Here is a 16,440-nt window from a genome sequence, read left to right as displayed (position 1 = left end):
TATCACAGCCATAGATCTTAGTAAGTCGGTAGATTCCCACCCTAAATTCCCAATCGGAAGGTCACATGGGCACGTGGCTATAGGACTGTTCCCTGGTCATCTACAAAAAAGTGAGCAGAAGTACCTATTGCTTCAAGTTATGCATCCTACATGGTTATGGAGCCGCTTTCCCCGGGGAAAGATAGAAAAAGGAAGGCAAAATGGCTACTTACTTTCCCAGATGTTTTTCCCGACTATTGTGCCTACCCGTCTTCCACCACCTCGGAGATAGAGAATACAGAGGGCTGTTCTTGCTAATGTAGTGGTTTGCGGGGTCAAAGAAGGTCCAGTGTCATGAGGTAAACGCGTAACATGGTACGTGTAAATGCAGCTAGTGGGATCAAGTGGCCACCATACTGGTTGAAGGTAGTCTAAATAGAGTAAGGGTTAATCAATGTAGCAAAAAGGAAGAAACTTATTGGTGAAAAAACTTTTTGGGTGTGGGGGAACAAATTACCCAACGAGGTTATTGCCATAGGTTTAGAGTAAGAGGCAGATCTTAAGTGCTACTGTCATTTTATGACGAACTTCCTCTCCAGTCCTGTTCATTTTACATATGCCTAGATGTCACATCACCACTGTTATTTAATAATTCCTTCAAGTGAGGATGATTTATCCTCTCACGACTAAGCCTTATTTTTTATATCTGCATCTGCATAAAATGAAATTACGAACTCGTTCGTAATTTCATTAATGTTTCACACACAATTTCACAGGATATGGCACTCACCGGGTCGAGTTATATCTCATGAACCCGTGTTTTCTCACATTGTTTTTCCAGCATCTATTCTACTTGAGCCACTATTGGGCATTCACCGGTTATACCGTTCAGGTTTTGCACGTGATTTGAGACGTCCTTAGAACCACTTACATGTTTTCCGAATTTCCGGTGAGATTTCCCCTTTTTCTACAAAAGATGCTACCTGTCCTGAGCATCAGTACAGTTTATATGAGAGCAGAGGAATCCATTACTAGACAACAGGAGATCTACACCTTCTCCCGTTTTTTGTGCATCTTTTTCTTTCATCTAGATTCGTTTTTAATACAGCGTGAAGCTGAGTTCTGTAGTCTCGAGCCCGGCCGGGTCGGAATCATCACCGGCTGAGCGGATGAGCGGCATTCCGCTTTTATTTTCCACCTTCTCCATTTTTTTTAAATACAGGCACTGTTTTCACTCCTACCTTTTCTCTACTTCTTCCCTTTCTTACAGACTACCCATTATTTCATTCTCTTCGGACAGAGGTATGATAAATTCAGATCCTCAAATATCATTTATACTTATAGTATCCCTTGCACCCATCACAGAGCACGAGCATGCTTTACAGACTCTCACACTTTTTACACATAGGACTCGCGTATGAATAATTCTCCTTATTGTGTTAACTTCTGTCTTTTCCAAACCTCATCCACCGTCAATACCCACACAGAAATCTCTCCGTGCACTTGGCCTCTCAATAGAGGGATTTTTCGGTTTCCACTTTTAGCAACTTCTGTATGACAAAGTCACTTTTCATTCTTTTGGACAACAAGTGTATGCATCATGGTACATGTATCCTCATTCTCCCTTGTATTCTTTCCCAGACCTGAGGAGTCGCGGAAGGATTGTTCCACATGCAACGAAACACGTGCCGGCTGGCTTGCTTGAGAAATTAAAAGACCACACTGTTTCCAAACCATACATGAAACCTATTGCATTTGTATGGCTTATTTATGAATGAAATGAAATGAAAGTGAGTTTTGTAAAGCGCGTTTCTACCCGAAGGCCTCGTAGCGCTGTGAATGCATATCTCTGGGAGTCTACTGATTTAGTTAGTGAAATGGAGGGTTTTGAGAGTTTTACGGAATTTTAGGTGATTTGGTTCGCTACGGAGCGTGGGTGGTAAAGAGTTCCAGGTCGTGGCAGCATTCAAAGAGAAGGAGCGTCCGCCCCACCTGGCCCGTTTGATCTTGTATGTTGTTGCCATAAAGGCCGTGCTGGAAAGCAGTGATCTTTGGGGATGGTAAGGGGTGGCTAGGGAGCAGATCATTGCGGGAGCGTTTTTTCACATGGCCTTATGCATTATGCACATGGCCTTGAATTTTACTCTGGCTTGGATGGGCAGCCAGTGTAAATTCCTTAGGGCAGCAGTGCCCGAATGCCCACGGGTCAGGCCGAGCAAAAGACGTGCTGTTGCGTTCTGAGTGACTTGTAGCTTTTTAAGTGTGCTGGTCGGTGCACCCAGATATAAAGCATTCCCATAATCAAGACGGGACAGGATGATGGCCTGGACCATTATACTGCGGGCCTGAAAAGGGAGGAGTGGTAGAACTTTCCGCAACATACGCATCAGCCCGAAGCAGGTTGCGGAGAGTATTGTAGCTTGCTGGTTAAAGCTTAAGGTGTCATCCAGCCACATGCCCAAGCTTTTGATTTTTTTTTTGGCTCTGGGGGGGAGCGGGGGGGGGGGGGGGGGCCCATGCAGGATGGCCATTGTAGGGTTGGTTTGGGGCCGGCTGTGTTCCCCAGGAACATCAGTTCAGTTTTATCCCCGTTAAGTTTTAAATAGGAAGAGGCCATCCATTTTGTAATTGCTACTAGGCAGCTATTCAAGTTGGAGGAGGTGCTTCCTGGCTGATTCAGGGCCACCACAAGCTGTGTATCATCAGCGTAGGTTACAATATGTTTATGTTTATGTTTTTGAGATTTTTATTGCGCACAACTACCCAAGGGTGTCTCGGCGCATATCAGACTGCCTAGGGCGGAAAGCTAACAAACAGATCATTGATTTAACAACCAGGTTTTCAGGAGTTTACGGAAAATGATAAGAGTGGGACTGGTTTTGATAAACAACGGAAGAGAATTCCACAGTCTGGGGGTTGCCACTAAGAAGCGTCTGTCTCCCCAGCTGGTGGTTCTGGTACGTGGGACAGGGAGAAGGTGAGTATTTTCCGAACGAAGGGATCTTTGAGGCACGTAGATCCGAAAGGTACGTAGATATCAAAGCCAAAAGGTTGAACGACCTCCGCCAATGGTTGCATGTAAATATTAAAAAGTGTGGGACTCAGGGAGGAGCCCTGAGGCACACCTTGGTTTAGAGGCCAGGTTTTGGAATGAATGTCGCCCTCCACTACCTGGAAGGTTCGATTTTCAAAAAAAGACTGTAGCCATGAGATGGCGCTTCCCGTCACTCCGAGGTGTTTTAGTCGGGAGATAAGGATGTTACTGTTTACGGTATCAAAGGCGGCACTTAAGTCCAACAGCATAATTGCTGTGGTGCCGCCTTGATCCATGTGCTTGCGGACTAGTTCAGTGACAGTCAGTAGTGCCGCCTCTGTCCCCAATTTTGGGCGAAAGCCAGCTTGAGAATCATGGAGCAGATGGTTGGCTTCCAGATAGAGCATGAGGCTGGTGTTGATATGTTTTTCAAGCAGCTTACTTACCCAGGGGAGGAGTGAAATGGGGCGGTAGTTGGTCATTTCTTCTGGGTCAAGGTTTTTTTTTTTTTAATAGAGCCCTAACTTGTGCACATTTCTAGGTTTCTGGTACTCTCCCTGTGGTGATTGACATGTTGATAATATTTAGAATCACTGGTCTAATGATATCTGCAACCTTCAAAAGATTGCGTGGGGGAGCGGGATCTGAAGGGGAGCCTGATGTAACTTTCAACATGAGAGTATGTAACGAGTCTTCCTCAAACAGTGGGAATTCAGCTAGCTGGCAGACCATAGTTGGGGGGAGGGAATCTATTCCTACTGAGTGTTGGCTAACCGGGTCAAATGATGAAGAAATGGTTTGAATTTTTTGATGGAAATACTCTGCCTGTCTGTCACAGCGAGTCTGGGCTTCACGGGGATCCTGCAGGGTTGGGGGGGTACTGATCAGGGATTTTGCTATCCTGAATAGTTCCCTCGGAGTGCTGGCAGACGTTGTAATTTTTTCCTCATAAAATAAAGCTTGTGTTAGTGCAATTTCAGCTTTATATTTTTTAATTGCCTCCCGGTGGTTGCTTCTGTCCTGTGACTTGAGGGTACGTCTCCAAGTTCTCTCAAGCTTCCCGCAGATTTGTTTTAGATTTTTTAGCTTTATCGGAAATGTATATGTGTCCACACTGACACACTGTTATATACTGTATTGTTGTGTGCCTGGGTATTTGTTTGACATATTAAAACCTTAGTTGCATGTCCAAATCCCAGATCCTATTACTATGCACTATTCTACAGCATAGATTCTACTATAGGTACAGACTCGGGGAAGCAGGGATTATATTTTTTTGTTGCGGATTTTCAAATAAAATTGTCTAATAGTCTATGTGTTATGCCATTCAAATATAAAATATATATATAAGTAACACAGGGTTCATAGTTTTACATTCAGTGTCTCAGCATGCTTAACCAGGGTCAGCATAAACAACATTTTCGCAGAAATATAACTTTTAAAGTGTGGATACATGTAACTTTTAATCCTCCCACACAGTTTGTGAAAACATTGGAATGAAATACACGCCCACAGATTTAAAAATCTAGACACATTTCTTTAGTTTTCCCAAACCAGTTACCTATTCCCCAAATCAAAACAATGCAGTCAAAAGAAAATTTTTAAATGAAAATCAAAAGACCACTTCCTTTAATATCTGTCCAAATTCCCTTTCCTGGAAGCTAGATCGAATCTTGACCTCAGAATCTCGACCTCAGAATCTCAGCAAAGCATCTCTACTATAGCATACAGGCACCAGCAGTTCAATCTGTTATTACATGAAATACATTGAAAGCGTGTCTGGCAATCTATTGTTATTAACTGAACATCTTTAGTGTTCACATTCAGGTTCTTGTAATTCGAGGCACGTGAAATATAAAATCATACAAACCTCAGCTTGCAGAACAATTTCCCTAAAATGTATGGTAAAAGAATTAATGGGGTCTTCTTGCAGAGATTTTCACGATTTAGATTTTCCAACTTTTTCAAAGGCTGAAGCTTGCAAAGTTTGAAGTAATTTTTAGAGGTAAAACTTTGCAATGAAACTTAAATACAATATCCCATTTAGTGCAGTGTAAGATAACGATGGCTAATGGTTGTTCTCCCCTGCTGCTCGTCTTTCTACATCCTTACTTTTAACCTCTTCCTTCATTCTATAGGATTGGCTTCACACCATTCTATCTTTTTAATGCACTAAAGCAGAAGTCCTCAGCATACACAAGGCTAGGTAGCCAGTATAATGCCAGAATATAATCACTATTACAATTATAGTATATCTGTACAAAATATTAACTGGACCTCCTGCTTCCTAATCGTATAACAGTTTACTGACAATGACATCAAATCTCACCGACTTGCAAAAACATCTACTTGGAATCTTCAATACAGTTGGATAGCAGGTGCAATGAAGAGGGAGAGAGAGAGTGTGTGTGTGGGAGAGATTAGAATGAATGTATATACAAATATATCTCTCTCAGAAGTGGATCTCGGGATAATAGAAAGGAAAGACATCACATCTAGTTTATCATTTTTGGTTCAGCACTTTCTCAGATATTAAAGGATGACCCGCAAGGCACACCCCAGCCTTAACCTAGCTCAACCATAAACCATGTCAGATTCGCACAAAAAAAGTCACTTCATAATCTTGTATCAATGATCAATCAGATAAGATAAGATAAAGTACTCTCTGTGATGGTTCAATAATCTACTTAAGGCAGAAAACAGATTGTTAGTACACCAAGCCCAAACACAATGTGTATTCAAGTGTAGGACATAAATAGACCAAAATGTGTTTTATACATCGTATTGAAAAAACACTCTTAGGTGCTCACCTTTCCATGGGTACAGCCATGTTGAAACTGGATGCTTCTTACTGATGATTTGTGAGCAACAACTGTGTTTATTAAGCAAACCAGATTCCTCAAGTCATACTGGTAAATTTTTCCACAAATAGACCCGATTGTTATTCCATTTCCATCAGGCATGAAGTCGACAGCAGTCAGAGGTGATTCAGCATTCATAATTTTGAGTAAGCTTCACATCGGAAACAAATAGTAAAAACATCTTAAACATATACACTTCAGACACAAGTGACATTGAAAAAACACACGTAAAGAGAGCGCCAAAATAATAAACTGTAAGCTAACTGAAAGAAACCAAATGCATGTAACCCCACCACAAACCGCTCTCCCTTAAGTAACTAGTGGAGCTGACTGAGTAGGCACAGAGTGGAAGGCTATACTATCTATTTTTGTTACCATCTAATTTTGTTGCTGACATTTTGGACAGGTAGTTCTGCTCTTTCTGGTAGATGTTCATTCCACCTCACGAAAATCCAACCTCCCTGAGTTTCACAGTCCTTCGGAAAAGATTGCCTTACTGAGGCTTACTACCATGTTTGGGGAGTTCGGGGCCCACCCTGAATTTACCATGTTGAGATGAGTCACTACCCCATCCAAGACACCTATTTTATGTGAAGTGTGCAACCAGTACAAACAACTATGTCTATGGCTGGGAATCCATGCCTGGTTTTACCAATCAACCCCCTATGGCTGTTGTACATTGTGGAACACTATTGCTGAAGGGAACATGCATAGAACCTCAACCTTTGTAGATGCTCAGTGAAAGTAATATGCTGCAAAATGCATGAGGGAAAGATCCCACACCCAAAATCCAGCACTTAGCTAGACAATTCAAGGGTATTATGATGAGTGGTCAATGCAACCCAGAGTGTATAATGGATCAGGCGTTGTGTGGAGAGAAACTCTAGGTTTCTTAGGCTCACATGGTTATTCTACAAAGCACAGTACTGCAGCATTCATAAGGCACCAGGGAAGACTGTGCCAGAGACCTCTTTATGAATGTGTTCTGACCTGACTGCCGAGGAGCTTCAGATTATGTGGTCTAATCAGAAGGTTCAATTTTCTAGCTGACGGACCTGATAGACATTAGTTTTCAACAGTTCACAGAAAGAAGGTTCATGCTGAAATAAATATTTTGAAGTGCCTGGGACCAAAGAGTGAGCAACACCAACGTTAACTGCTTACGTTTGCTTATGCAGTGTATTTATTGGAGACCTTTTCATAATTAAACTCTTTTCAGCAACGTGATCTGATGACTAAACAGAAATCCAGCCAAAGGTCTTAAAGTCCACTTCCCTCTGCTTTTACTTCATTGGCTCATGTTTGCTACTTAAAATCTAGACTTCAAGCCTTATTACGAGTACGGTGGTCCTGGGCGTTCTGACCGCCACCACCCTGGCGGGTCCGCCTGCCATATTAGGAGTGTGGCGATGGGATCGCCACAAGAACACTGCCTCCGCCCACCCACCCTGGATTAAACTCATAATCTGGTTGGTGGGCTCACTACAGCCTTGACGGTCTTCCTGGGGTCACCTCGGTGGCGGTCCCAATGGAAGACCACCAAAGTTGTAATAAGGCCCTTAGTACAATTTGCAAAACATGTTCTAACACTATAGTGGTTCAACATGAATGCTCATATACACCAAGTCTACCCATTTAAATAAAACTATTTTCATGAAGGAAACAATCTGTAAACACGCAAAAGCACACTAAATGTATACGTAGAATACTGTAAACAATACAAAGCAGAGCGACAATGATGCAAATAAGTGCTTTGAGGGTAGGCATTGGGACAAAGTGCTTGACGATAGGCATTGAAGTGCAGTACTGAGGCTGTGGCAAACAAGCCTAGCCCCACACTTCGTTCAGAATGTATAGATTTGATGGTTTCTTCTAAAGCCCAGTAAATCATGACAAAAATATCATGGCACTGAAACAGATCCTGTGCTTTGATTGAAAATATTTTCGAACAGGGTTACTTATTTCGGAAGGAATGAGCAAATGACAAGGCCTTTAGAGCTTTTCCTGAACTTTAGATGTGATATTAGGAACTAGCATGTTAGGAGATCGTCGGGACCACCGTATACAAAAGCTGGCAGCAACTAGATTGTGAGGCGACAGTCTTGGTTCTAGTGCCCAAACCTTGGTAAGAAATATAATGTTAGGACATGGCCTACGCCATATTGGCCGAACTTAGCAGGAACAGTTATGTTAGGTGGTAGCCAATGCCCTGGTGCCCAACACTCGCAAGAGCTAGGACTCGTATGTCCAAACCCTAGCAGGCTTTCAGGCGATGGAGAGCTGTCATTATCCTACCAGGTTTACGCAGCGCTGCCTCTGAACTGCCTCCCCCTGCATGCCGATGTGGGGCAAGCTCAAGCAGGACCGGCAGACTAAACTACTGTCGATGTATATAGATGTACGTCCCCATTACGAGGGGAGGCCCTAGCAGGGTGGCAACAGAACCTTTGGCCGCTGGCCTTACGATGCAGTACCACTGATTCTGTTTAAACATCTGCTGATGGGCTCTGCATACAAAAACATAATCCCAGTTACGAATTTCAAAGCTTGCAAGTCTGAAAAGGCTTCTAGAAAGTGCACCACAACTGGTTGGTCAGAGATGGATGTGTTTTACATTCAGAGGGTGCGGCAGAAAAGTGGGTACCTGTAGTTCTATTTTCTGCATATATTCGCATAAAAGGCATTCAAACCGAGACATCCTCTGTTATATCTACCAATACTGTCAACAGTCTGCTTCTCAAAGCTCACGTCGATCTGGTACATGTGGACTGATGATCCTATTGTAATAGCTCATGGCAGTGTTTCTTAACCATTTGACTTCTGGGGACCCCCACTAAGTCAATACTGGCAGCCGGGCCCGGAAGTCCAGTTATTCATTTCAGCCGGTGGAGCCCACCTGCACTAAATTTGGGGACCAGAACTTATGTTTCCTCAACAGACATTGATTACAGGCAAGAGCGAGAACAGCAGACAAATGGGAAAGTAGTGGGAATAGGAAGCCGGAAAAAGCATGGTAAAGGGAGAAAGCACAAACCTGCACGAGTGAGATAAACGGGTTGGGATAGTGGATGGACAAACCATACTTTCGATGTAATACTATGCAGCCTTGGTACTGGGGGCGCTGACATTTAGATCACAGGCAGCGGGTTTCTGAGCAGAGCTTTGGGCACGGACACTCATTCTATTACAACTTATGTACTGCCCCAGCCCACGCAAATTCAGCAATCTGAACCTCCAAACAGTTAAAACAAATACTGAAAGAACAAATACACAAATTAATATTTGATTGAATTATCAAACATAAAAATCTAAATTCAAATGGGAAGTTGAAAGCTTTTCGAAATTTGGTTTGTAAAAGGTAAAGCAATATGCTAAACAGTAGCATATTACTTTGTCCTTTTTACTCTAATACATGCTCACTTTATATCCATTCACAAAGAGCGTCAACTGCGGCCCCCGATTGGCCACGCTAGATTGGGTTATATGTATTTGAAGATCACTCTGTCAAAGGGGATTGTATCCTGGCGCTTAAGCAGGGGCAGCTTGGTCAGGCCTAGGGTCAGGCTGGAGGGACCTATTCGAAAAGCCAAGTCTCCAGCTTCTTTCAGGATTCTAGTATGGAAGAAGCAGCGCTAATTTGTAGCAGCAGCTCGTTCCAGTCTTTGCTAGTGATGTACGAGAAGGCGTGGCCGTCAGATCTGCGTATGCGGGCAATGATTGCAAGTAGGAGTCCGACGGAGCAGAAGGATATGGTGGGTTTGTGGAATGCGATGCAGTTATTGAGAAGAAGCCAAATCTTGATCCTTTCACCTGGTCTAATTATAGGCCAATCTCTCTTTTGCCTACTCTGGCCAAAGTTCTGGAAAAACAAGTCAAACAGCTCACTCTGCATACGCACTAAATGGCCTGCTCCACACCTCGCAATCAGGCTTTAGAGCAGGCTATGGCACAGAGTCAGCTCTTATCGAAGTCACTCTAAATCTGAAGCATCAGTTAGACAATGGTGGTACTGCTATGTTGATTCACTTAGATCTTAGTAGCACGTTTGGCACAGTTAACTACAGCACTCTTCTCCAAAGATGAGCGGTGATGGGTGTGCAGGGCAAGGCCTTGTCTTAGCTGGGCTCTTTCCTGCAGGACCATGTCCTCCAGGTACACCCTCATCAGCACTGCTCAAAGCCTTACCCTTCATCATCTGGTGTCCCTAAGGGCCCCACTGTTAGTCCAACGCTTTCCAATCTTAATGTAAGGTCACTTGAAGATATGGTAGAAAATTGTGGTCTCGCACTTTTTTTTATACACCGACGACACCCAGATGGTCTTCTCCCTATCATCTCAGGAGAATCGTAGTACAGAGACTATGAACAGCTGCCTTACATAACTTGGGTGAACGCTAACTCCTTTAAACTGAATAGGTATAAGGCAGCTGCTCTGTTGGTGGGCAACCCCCACCTTTGGGTACCTCGCCTCTGGCCTGAGGCTATGGGTACTGTTCCTACTTCAGTACCTACGGTCAAGAATCAAGGGGTTTGGCTTGAAGACAGGTTGTCTGTGAGTCACCAGGTTACCAAGGTTGCTTCCACCTGTTTTGATATTTTAAGATGGCGCAGGAAAGGTTTTGGATGTCTTCCTGTCTCAGTCCAACAAATTGTAATCCAGGCCTTGATTATTTTCAGGATGGATTATTGTAATATTCTCTACGTAGGCATTTTGAAGGTCCTGCTTAAGCTGCTTCAGATAGTGAAAAATGCAGCTGAAAGACTGCTACTTCACTACCCCAAAATTTACCTTCACTGCCAACCTGCTACATGATCTTCACTGGTTGCCAGTTGAACATTGTGTACAATTTAAAGCACCATGCTACATGCATAAATGTTTAGCCAATACTGGCCAAATCTATCTTAGATATTTGGTGTCCCTGTATACACCTAATCTGTCTCTGCATTCACATAATCTTGATATTGCTGTAATTCCCAGAGAGAGGAAATCCCGTTAAGGAGGTGAAGCTTTTTTCTAGTTAGGTCCTAGGTTGTCGAACTCCTTATTCACATCTATGAGAGCATATCGCTCTCTCTTGGGTTTCCCCAAACTGTTAAAAACGTGGCTGTTTTAATTGTCTGTGATAGAGAAGGTATGACTTGTGGTCTCAGGAGGAGCTTTGTGCTGGAAATCCCATTTTGGTTATCCATGCGCTCTACAAATCTGTAAAACAATCATAGGCTGAGCCCGTGTTCTGTAACAATTTAAAGGAGTGTAGCGAGGAGTCTAAAAGTGCTAATTTGTCTATGGTAAGGCAGTTGAGCTACCTGAGGTGCGGGTGATGGGTAAGCGATGTGGTATTTGGATTGTGATCCTGGCAGTTAGTTCTATATGGTTTGGAGCCACTTGGTCATTTGTATGTTTATCCAGCATGGAGTGTGTTACCATAGTGTGGTAGTGGGTGCTTGGGTCATGGTGCTGTGGGTTTTAGTGGGAAGCCAGTTGAAGATTTTTCTTCAGCATCTTTAGGGTGAAAAGCAGTAGGGGGTTACGATGTTGCCTTGGTTGGTCATGGTGAGGTTACTGTCAATGATAATACTGTGGTTCTAGGTGTGGGTGGTGGAGAGTTCCGAAGGCCACCAGGTGAAGTATCATGGTGAAGAATTTGTACCAAAAATTACAACTTCTGTCTTGTCGTTGTTCAGTGTGAGACAGCTGGTTTGGATCTAGTTGGGGACTTTGGTCATGCAGGTGGCAATTTTGGTCCAGCTTAAAGGCATTTTGTCAAAGTGAGAAAATATCAGCTGTGTGTCATATGAACAGGTTAGGATGTTGATAGTGTGGGAATGGATGTGGTTGGCCAGCACAATCATATAAGTGTTGAAGAGGGTTGTTCTGAATAATGAGCTTTGCCATACTTCACAGATAAGGTTGTGGGCGATTGAGCAGTAGGGGACCTGGCTGATTGACTGGGTACGACCAGCAAGAAGCATTTCTAGCAGACTGTGGATTCTTGGATGCAGGTTTCATGTAGTTGTTCGAGGAGGCTGGGGTGGGATATGGTGTTGAAGGCCAAGGAGAGGTCCAGGAGGATGAGGGCTATGGCTTCTCCTCTGTCCATGATCATGAGGTCATCTGTTGCAGCAATGAGGGCTGTTTTGGTAGTTTGGTCTGGTCCCAAATAGAATGACATTAAGGAGATGGTTTTCATTGAGGTGGTTGACTAGGCGTTTGTTGGTCAATTTATGCAGGACTTTGGCTGGGTAGGTTAGCATTCAATGGATCTGTCATTGATCAGCATTGTCTCTTCTATGGAGGGCTTATTTAGGAGGAGTACTGTGGCGCATTTTCTTTTTTTTTTTTGAAAACCTTTATTATGCACTGTCAGAACAAATACGGGCCTACAACCAACCGGCCGGCCTCGAAACTTCGTAAGCTTTGTAGCAAAATATACGTCAACTCAATAGCACGTCAGTACATAAAAGCATACAACATGTGCTACACTAAATTCCACGTGCCACCGAGTGTCAGGAGAAGTTAAGGTTAATTTTCAAATGATTTTTTATATATAAGGAGATACAGAAGCTAGAAAGGATCAGTGTACAGAAAATCCATCTAGGAAATAAGCGGGCAACGTCTTTCAGTTAAATCCAACGAGCAATAAACATAGCCAAAATGGCGGCACAGGGATAGCACAGCAGGATGATGAAGCACGAAGAATGGTGCACGCCAGCCGCTACCCATCTAACACCACACCACCCCACTGACCCAGGAAGAAGCAAAAAGAAAAGGAGAAACCAAAAGAGAAAAATAAGGCCCATAGAAACAAAAGCGAACCAAAGAAGACCCCCCACCCAACACGCATGCAGAGGCTATGGCCTACCCCCCCCTAGCAGTGTGTCTGTCGCCCCAAAAAGAGAACCCGAAATGTAGAAACAAGTAAAAAGAGAAGAGAAAAAAAGTTCCATAAAGAAAAAGAAAAAGAAGGAATATAAGTCACATAAGACCGGGGGAGGGCCATACCTGCACATCCAAAACCACCAGCATACATTATTCCGGCCGCCCTTGCCCCGACCCCACTACCAATACAGTACCAATGTGCAAAATCCCCGGCAGTCCATCAGTATCCCAGCAGTACAAGGAAGACAGTTCCGAATTGAGAAGGGACACCCTCAACCTTGCCCCCTACGGTAAGGTGCAGCGACGCAGTCCAACTGGATAAAAGACATCTTGGATGAAGTGAGTGGATGAGGGGACCTCGTCAGGATGGGAGGACAGTCGCAAAAGTTCATCCAACACGCAGCCATGAAATCGTCGATGATACAAGAAGAGGCACCGCAGGGCAATAGTCCACCAAAAGCAGTCAGTCTAATCAGCCGCAACCGCGCCAGCAGTCAGTGAAGAAGCCTCCAAAAATGGCGCCCAGTGACGTCTCCCCGGCCGTGAAACAGCCCCAAAAACTCCGGACCTCCCAAAGGGTGCTCCCGCCGGTTCCCTGACAGGATTGAAGTCTCGCGCCCCCAACGCTTCAATGGCGGCCGGGGCGGAAGAGCCACAGGGATAGGACACAGGGTGCGGCATAGTGGCCAGCTCTTGAGGGCTTCCGTGGACAGGTAGGGGGGTCGCAGACAGAACCGCGTCCATCCGATCCCCCAATTCACCAGCAGCAGTACGCAGGGCAGCTCTCAAGGTGCCTAGGGCGCTCAGGATGTCACCAATCCGCAGTGGCTCCTCAGGGAGAGAGGACGCAGCATTGTCCTGCACTCAGGGCAAACATATGCGGAGCCGCCCTGATAGTCGGTCGCCTTCACTCTTCGCAATCCCTGAAACACCCTGCCGTTGCTCAGCATGACAAACCCAGGCGGGGGGCACAGGGGCAGTAGTCTCCATCACCCGCAATGTTGTAGTGGCGTGGGCGCAGCCCTGAATTCACACTAGCAGGAGGTGAAGGCAGGCAAGAAGATGGCGCCCACCTCGGCACTCAGGGAAACAAAGTAGCAGCGGAGCCGTCCCGGGTCCGGAGAGACGAAACAATGTGTCCCCTTCAGCTACGGCATCCAGTTCAGGTGAAGCGGCATGACAGGACGCCTAGATCGGAATACAGCTGCCGCGCCACGCCGGCCAGTCCTGTCCAACACTTACTGGCAGCCGTCGTTCTGCACGGGGCCGATCACACACAAAGGACAAAGACCTGGACCCAGCCTCGCGGCGTCAGGAGGAGGCGAGGGCGTCGCGGCGCTTCCACTGCCGGGATCGGTCAACAAAGCACATCGGTAGGATCGGGCTCCCCTCCCGGTTCCGCCGACGCCATGCAATCTGAGGATAGTAATCAGGATAACGCGGAAATCGGGAGACTGGCGAGAAGGTAAGCGGAGCCGAGGAGTCAGGCGGCCATCATGGTTGCGAGCCAGGCTCCTCCCCCCTGTGGCGCATTTTCAAGCAAATGTTTGCTGTACTGTAGCTGCTCCCACAAATCAAGCTAGGGATACAAACTTAATTCTGATATTCCAATTTCAAATTTCTTCATATTTACTGAGTATTTAATAATTTTTCATTTTACATTTTGCTTTTTATGTATATATGTACTTTAGTAACCTTGTAATCTTTTTAATTTTGTAAACCGTCATGGGCCCGCTGAGTAGGCATCAGTTTAGGAACTGCTGGCTTCTGGTACACTCATGTATCAAAAGAATAGTACATCTTTAATAAGCAGTCTTGATTCTGTATCCAGTAACTCGGTCGTTCTGTCTGTGTTATTGTGTACATACTCAAGATTCAAGGTCTAAATATTCATTGGTGGTAGATCATTAGAGGCTTTGGGGTCTAAGGCTGAGAATCATACATCACCATATGCTCCAGGCGGTGGGAGCAGGCTGGGTCCGCAGGGTTCTTCAGGCTCCCCCGCAGTCTCCAACCAGCTGTCCAGGCCCCAGGGAATGGGGCCACTGGTGCCGAAAATGGCCCAGGGAAGGCGGGTTACATAGCCCCCCCTTCCTTTCATTAATAAAAAAAAAAAGGAAAGGCTGGGCCCGGGGAATGGAGTCCCTGGGGCCCAAAATGGTTTAGGGAAGGGGGCCCACACAGCCCTGCTTCCTGAAAAATAGGAAGAAAAATAAAATGATAATCTGAGGTGACCAAAATCTATACCCAAGGGCGATATTGATTTGTTTGAATAATTATTTGCTGCGCGAAGCCCTCTATGATTTAGTCCGTCCTGGGAAAAAACGCACTGGTATGGGGTGCGAGTTTTTTGTACGCCCGGACTTTTGCCCAACAACTGTTAACGAACGATGGCAAATGCAGAAACTATTGACTCCCTTCCAAGCAGTAGGAGCCCAGGTCTTTTTGCTCAATCCCTCCAAATTAAAGGTTGTCTTTAATGGGCAAACAAGGTACTTTATATCTAGCCGGCTGGCACAGGACTACCTGTCTGATCTCAAAAAGAAAGAAGGTTGAAATAGATGTTTATTGTTAAAAATTACTAAGCGGAGAAGATGATTTATTTAGTTCTGGTGCTTTGACAATGTGAACCTGTAACTTGTAATTGGTAATGGGTATGGAGTTTCTATGAATCTGGGGTGGTGGGTAGGGTTAATGCTTTATTTTCCGCTGAAGGGTAATGAGTATCTCTCTTCACACAAAAAGCATCGGTTGATGTATTTTATAAACAAAAAGGAGTAGCTCATTCGCTTGGTTAAGAGCTGGTCCCTAGGAGACAATGATGTTAATCGTATCTGTTTATATGTATAGAAAGAGTAACCTTTTTGTTATTATCATTTCTTATAGATCTTAGGGATTTGTCATTAAGAATGATTGAATACCGATATATGCAATTAGAAGCTAATTATATTTGAGAAGTGGAGCAAGAGAGTACCATATGTGTGGGGGTAGGGAATTCGATGGGTGGGGAACGGATGTTGCATCTCAACATCACTGAGGACAATGTCCGTAAGCCTCTTTTTTGGGTGGTGGTGGGGGTGTGGGAGGTGGGGGGAGGGAGTTGCAAGGCGTGGGGTGGGGGGGGGGGGGAGTGGGGTAGCAAAAAAAATTGAGACTTACTTTGCAGAATTGGTAGTACAAATTATCTATGTAATGGCTGAGGGAATCTCATCTGGGTTCTGTTTTTTTTCTTTTTTTGCTTAGATGGGGCAGGATAAAAATAGCTATCGGCACCTGGAATATCTGTGGTCTCAAAGACGCTAAAAAGTGGGCTCTTTTTCGTAAAATTGTTGACTTCATGCATGTAGGTATACAGGAGACACATATTCCATGGGGGAAGCGGGAATGCTTGAAGCTTCCTGGGTTTGAGATATTAACCTGCTCTAAACAGACATCTATGATTAGAGGGGTCGCTATATATGCAAGGGTCAGCCTGGGTAAATGTAAAAGGATACTGGCCGATAAAATGGGTAGGTGGGCTATAGTGGAATTGTGCATTGGTGGGAAATTGTTAACAATCTGCAACGTGTATGGATCGAATTTAGATTACCCTGATGTGTTTGAATATCTAGATGTTGAGCTGGGAGCATGGCCTAGTCCACTACTCTTTTGTGGAGATATGAACATTAATATGCCAAGCGATGTGGA

General features: G+C 44.6%; 1 protein-coding gene across 1 annotated transcript in view; it reads right to left on the bottom strand.

Moving 5' to 3' along the window:
• LOC147750851 (protein NEDD1-like) overlaps positions 1 to 16,440 on the bottom strand; it is a 381,766-nt gene that overhangs the window by 203,681 nt on the left and 161,645 nt on the right. Inside the window, exon 7 of the mRNA XM_086937101.1 lies at positions 5,824 to 6,025. Coding sequence (XP_086793227.1) covers positions 5,824 to 6,025 — 202 coding nt within the window. The remainder of the gene's footprint in view (positions 1 to 5,823; positions 6,026 to 16,440) is intronic.

The sequence above is a fragment of the Lissotriton vulgaris genome, chromosome 1_1, assembly GCF_964263255.1.
Source record: "Lissotriton vulgaris chromosome 1_1, aLisVul1.2, whole genome shotgun sequence".
NCBI classification, from domain to species: domain Eukaryota; kingdom Metazoa; phylum Chordata; class Amphibia; order Caudata; family Salamandridae; genus Lissotriton; species Lissotriton vulgaris.
This window is presented reverse-complemented; position numbering and strand designations above follow the sequence as displayed.